The 6,000-nt window shown below is 33.9% G+C and overlaps 1 protein-coding gene across 4 annotated transcripts in view; it reads left to right on the top strand.

The window, feature by feature from the left end:
• Nucleotides 1-5,778, top strand: part of LOC134725709 (deleted in malignant brain tumors 1 protein-like) — an 85,292-nt gene extending 79,514 nt beyond the window's left edge. For 2 of the 4 annotated variants that reach the window (XM_063589740.1, XM_063589741.1), the window contains exon 33: nt 5,034-5,250. In XM_063589740.1, the coding sequence (XP_063445810.1) occupies nt 5,034-5,164 (131 nt within the window). In that variant the 3' untranslated portion in view covers nt 5,165-5,250. Of the gene's footprint in view, nt 1-5,033; nt 5,253-5,450 lie in introns of those variants that run through there. The other 2 variants (XM_063589739.1, XM_063589738.1) reach the window with 2 other exon arrangements.
• The last annotated feature ends 222 nt before the right edge of the window (nt 5,779-6,000 follow it).

Here is a 6,000-nt window from a genome sequence, read left to right on the forward strand (position 1 = left end):
TCCACGGAGGTGGGCAGGATGTACACTCCCTGTTGATAGCCAAATATATTAAACCTCTCATATTTTTCAGGATGTATATTTGAAATTTTAGCCTGAAATGGTTCACTGCTTGGGTGTATATAGATATAGGAAGATGTGGTGTGAGTGCCAATGAGACAACTCTCCATCCAAACAACAATTCAAAAATTAAACCATTATAGGTTAAAGTACGGCCTTCAACACGGAGCCTTGGCTCACACCGAACAACAAGCTATAAAGGGCCCCAAAATAACTAGTATATATTTGATTATTGGGAATAACACCCCTTTTGAAAGTCCATGATCCATCCATGTACTGGCTACATAAAGTTTCTATGGGTACAGTATGGATTTCATAAGGGCATGACCGTGGACCATCACCACATTAGACAAATATATGTAACAATATTTTTAAAAATTTTCACTCTTTTTTTGAATGACAATCCATTGTCTGATCAAATATTAAGGAACAGAGCTATTTATTAGAGACTTCCATTCTTATCCCCCCTGTTCTTTATAAAAAGGGTCAATGTACCTAGGTATAATAAAATCATAATTTGAAGGACACATCATGTGGAAACTAGACAAACTACTGACCAGTCAAGGTTTTGTCAACTGAATTTCACTTTTTAGTTTTATTTTGTGCTGTTACACTACTTGACAAGGTTAGGTGAGGGTTGAATGCTCTCAAACACAGTTTTATAATTTTTGTTCATAAATATGTTTCGATGTTTGGTTGTAGATGGAATATGTTTGTTGTACTATGGTTTACATGTGGTGTTGACTATTGTATTATTTATTTGTGCTTTTCTTGTTTTCATTGTTCTTGCGTGTGTTTGTGTGTATTTCTGTCATGTAGTGTACGTTTTAGCATTTTTTGTAACATTGTCATAAAGCAGGAGGTTTGGCATGCCAATACACCATGTTTAATCCAATATATATTCTTTTAAAAAATGTCTTGTTCCAAGTGAAGAATATTAGGCAGATGTTATCAAACACTTAGTTTCTATGTGTGTTGTCGTTTGTTTTTGTTGCACTTTGGTGTTCCTGTTGTGCCTTTGTTTTCCCATTATAGTTGACATGTTTCTCTCCGTTTTGGTTTGTAACCTAGATTTGTTTTCTCTCAATCAATTTTTGACTTTTGATCAACAGTATAATACTGTTGCCTTTATTTAGTGTGACATTAATTTCACTGAACTAGTATACATTATTGTTTAGTGCTAGCTGAAGTCCGCCTTGTGGTAAGGGGTTTTATCCCTCTAATTGAATACTATTGGTGACATTGATCATTCTCTATGGTCAGTTTGTTGCCTGACACATGCCCCATTTCCATTCTCAATTTCATACATATCAGCTTTCACAGATGCTGGGTCTAAAGTCATGAAATTGTAGCTCAGAGATTGGCATTGGTCCCTGACTTTCATCTTTGTTTTTCTTTGATTGTTTTTTTTTACATAAATCAGGCAGTTGTTTTTCTTGTTTCTCTTGTTTTTCTTTTCCATGTCAAGACCCCAAAATTGACAATATATATAAATCCTATAGTTGCTCATGTTCTTATATGTAGCAACATAGCAACAGTTTTAGTTTTAACTAGATTGTAGTTGATATCGAAGTTAACAATTTGAAGAAAATAATTAAGAAGGAACTTTAACATTTCGATTAGGATATATTAAAGACATGGTTAGTCATAGAATCAGCAATATTTATTGAATATGTATCTGTATTGATAGCCATCTTATCTTTATTCTGATTCTTCTATGAGCTAAAGTGAGGACAATAAGCTATTGATAAAGAGAAGATGTTGTTGATATCATGACTATATTGTGTTTTGCACATACCTCTATTAACATTAAGTTTTCTTGTTCAAGACCAAAAACCACCTGAAAGACATGTGAGGTTTTAATTAAAGACATGTGAGGTTTTAATTAAAGACATGTGAGGTTTTAATCAAAGACATGTGAGGTTTTAATCAAAGACATGTGAGGTTTTAATCAAAGACATGTGAGGTTTTAATCAAAGACATTTGAGGTTTTAATTAAAGACATGTGAGGTTTTAATCAAAGACATGTGAGGTTTTAATCAAAGACATGTGAGGTTTTAATCAAAGACATGTGAGGTTTTAATTAAAGACATGTGAGGTTTTAATCAAAGACATGTGAGGTTTTAATCACAGACATGTGAGGTTTTAATTAAAGACATGTGAGGTTTTAATTAAAGACATGTGAGGTTTTAATTAAAGACATGTGAGGTTTTAATCAAAGACATGTGAGGTTTTAATTAAAGACATGTGAGGTTTTAATTAAAGACATGTGAGGTTTTAATTAAAGACATGTGAGGTTTTAATCAAAGACATTTGAGGTTTTAATTAAAGACATGTGAGGTTTTAATCAAAGACATGTGAGGTTTTAATCAAAGACGTGTGAGCTTTTAATCAATGAGACAGCTCTGACACGTAATGAAACCAAAAATAAATACAGCTTTCGACTCTCTTCTGCAACTAAAATGGAGCAAAATGTTAAAAAATGTTAACTCTCATGTTAACTTATCTGCTATAACTAACTGGTTAATGATATTATAACATTACACACAATTAAATTTTTGCTTTAGACGTAGAAAAAGACAAATAAAAAAGTCCACCCATACATATGACAACTCCCTACTTTCTTGTTTTTTACTAAATTGTAAAAATATTTAAATTAGCTCTCGCCGTGATATAGCCTTTTTGTGCTTATGCGGCGTAAAGCAACCAACAATCAATCAATCAATCCTTTTTTGGAAAGTTTGCTATAGCTTGCTATAGCAATAAACTTTCTTAAGGCATCGACCTAAACGGAAAAGAGACAGGCTAACTTACTTTAAGAAGTGTGTCCTACTTCTAGATAATGTAGTATTGATGTTTGAAAACTAATAATAGAAAGATGCTTTTGAAATTTTGAGCCCTTCTATTTTAATAGCATACAGCTTGAATAAAAATGCACTGAAATTTCATCGATAAATCAAACAATTCAACTTCATTTGAAAGACGAACAAACTACTTCGCGGATCTGCGCTACGCGGAAAGTAAAATCAATACACACACGAGACAGCAGTTTCTACGTGGTATGATTTTATCGGTATTCTTCAGACATGCGTCAGATCCATATATGTGTGCCACCAAACGGGAGTACTTCAATCCCGGTTTTAAAGGTTTCCTACCTTCCTCCGGTTGAAGAGAAAATAAATAGCGTGTTTAAAATATTTCATGAATGAACATTTTTCGTCGCTTTAATACGTGACGATTTTTACAAATTTCTATTCAATAGGTAAAAGCCCGAGAGTATAGGAAGTATCATGGTATCTCATCTAATCTCGGCCCACAACAAACTCGGACTATAATAAACTCGGCCTTTTATATATTCGGCATTAGAAATCGGACTATAACAAAAATCGTAATTATACTAATTGCTATTAAGACTCCTAAACAAAGTTTTTGCTCAGTTCTTATTATTTTTCTTCTTGGGGTCTATTTAGTTGTATTTTGAGGGGCCAACAGAAGGGAGGAATTTCCAAAAGAACTCGTAAGGGATTTTTTTTTAAATTTTCAATAACAATAATAAATTATAAACTTGAAGAAAACAGTAAGTGACATACACACATGGTTTTCAGTAATGATCACAGGACCATAAAACAAATCAAATTAAATTTAGGTTGAGTCCATGGTGTCACCCCACCCAACCCCTCATGTTTGAATACTTAAAAACAGTCAGATCTCCACTCCTAAACATGATATGTTCTTATACGTTACAATAAAACAAATCAAATGAAATAAAAGGCGAGTCCCCTGGGGTCACTCTCACCCCCTGTTTTTTTTTTTTGGAGAACTTATTAACAGTTGAGATCTCCACCCATATACCATTTATATTATTGTATGGGACAATGAAATAAATCAAATGAAATATAGAGGAACTCCAGAGGGGTCAGTCATCCCACCCCTTTCTTTTCGAAAACTTAGAAACTGTCGAGATCCCCACCCCTAAACCATATATATTTTTGTATGTGGCAACAAAACAAATCAAATGAAATAAAGTGGGTGTCCCTCTGGGTCAGCCCCACCCCTCATGTCTGAGAACATGTAAACGGTCAAGATCCTCACCCTTTAACCATATATATTCGTGTACTGGACAATAAAACAAATCAAATTCAAAAGAAGGCGAGTCCCTAGGGGTCACTCCCACTTGTTATTTGAGAACTTGTAAACGGTTGAGATCCCTACCCACTAACCATATATATTTTTGTATGAGAAAATAAAATAAATCAAAATGAAATATACTAGTAGAAGTCCACAGGGGTGACCCCACCAACTTCTTTTTGAAAACTTATACAGTCGAGATGATCACCCCTAAACCATATATATTCTTTTATGGGGCAACAAAACAAAACCAATGAAATATAGGGGGAGTACCTCTGAGTCATCCCCAACCCCTCATGTTTGAGAACTTGTAAACGGTTGAGATCCCCAACCCTTAATCATAAATATTCTTGTATTGGACAACAAAACGAATAAAGTGAAATATAAGGAAGTCCCTCGGTGTAACCCACCCCATCCTATTTTGAGAACTTGTAAACAGTCAAGATCCACCCCCTTTTCGAAAACTTGAAATCTGTTGAAATCCCCACACTGAAACAACATATTATATTCTTGTACGGAATAATAAAACAAATCAGATGAAATAAAAGGCTAGTCCCCTAGGGCCACTCTTACCCTACCTCCTGCCTGTTTGAGAACTTGTAAACTGTCTAGATCCACACCCCCAAATCATGAATATCACTTTACTAGACCGTGGGAATGACTAATTTTGAGAGCTTTGTTTGGGAGACTTCGTAGCAGCATCCTGTTACAATTATTTCTTGATCAAGTTTTTTTCTTTTTTAAGTAGGAAAAAAAGTTAACCATGCAATCTACACACAATCTATTTGAAATATTACAATCTACCGTTGCAAACTTTCCACAGGTGCTATCCAGCACTTTGATTATAGGTAGATACACAGTACTTGGAGTTACCTCCTGGGGTAATGGGTGTGGTGATGCTGGTGCTCCTGGTGTCTATGCTCACACTAGAAATCTTCTTCCATGGATTACAGACCAACTTGAAAAATACAACCGATAAATACCCCAAATATCTACCAAATATTTTATCCTTATCCTTACCTTTGCCTTTACACTGTACCAAAAGTATCCCTTAGTTATGCTCAGAAATTTGTTGATGATGAGAATATTAAAAAGGACACTGTTTACTAGATAGCAATGAAAGCATGTATATCAATTCCCTAGTATAATGCTTTTATACCTTTGTTTTATACTTATTATCATTAGTAACAATGAAATAGAATTGCCTGAAGACATATTTCAAATTATCTTCTTAAGTAACATGTGTGTTATGTACTATGTTGTAGGTAGTTACACAGTTTTAGGAGTTGTATCATGGGGAAATGGTTGTGGAGTGGTTGATATGCCTGGAGTTTATACAAATGTTCAAAAATTATATCCATGGATTGTAAAACAGTTAAAGAATAATACTTAGTTTATAACATTAATATTTAATGATGTTTATGTATGTCTTCTTTGACTGATGTATGGCAATTAATATTAGGTTTCTATGTATAATATGTATTTACATCAATACTTAAATTGCTATGGTTCCCTTTGATGTACCACTGTGATGTTGATATATACCTCTTCCTCTTTTACTCTGTTGTGAATAAATTTATCATAGATAACAGGGTTTAAATTTTTGTATTTTCGTCAAACACGTTTATCTACAAAAGACTCAATAGTTACGCTCGAATGTAAAAGGATGAAAAGGACAAATAAAGTATTGAACATCGGTTTTGACCAAAAGCAACACACTAGGTGTCATTTGTGAAAGAACATCTGCTCAGCCTCGCAAATCAAGCACTTGACAAATTACCTGATTTTTAGAGGGATTCATGTTGGTCAATTATT

Source organism: Mytilus trossulus, chromosome 7 (assembly GCF_036588685.1).
Source record: "Mytilus trossulus isolate FHL-02 chromosome 7, PNRI_Mtr1.1.1.hap1, whole genome shotgun sequence".
Classification (NCBI taxonomy): domain Eukaryota; kingdom Metazoa; phylum Mollusca; class Bivalvia; order Mytilida; family Mytilidae; genus Mytilus; species Mytilus trossulus.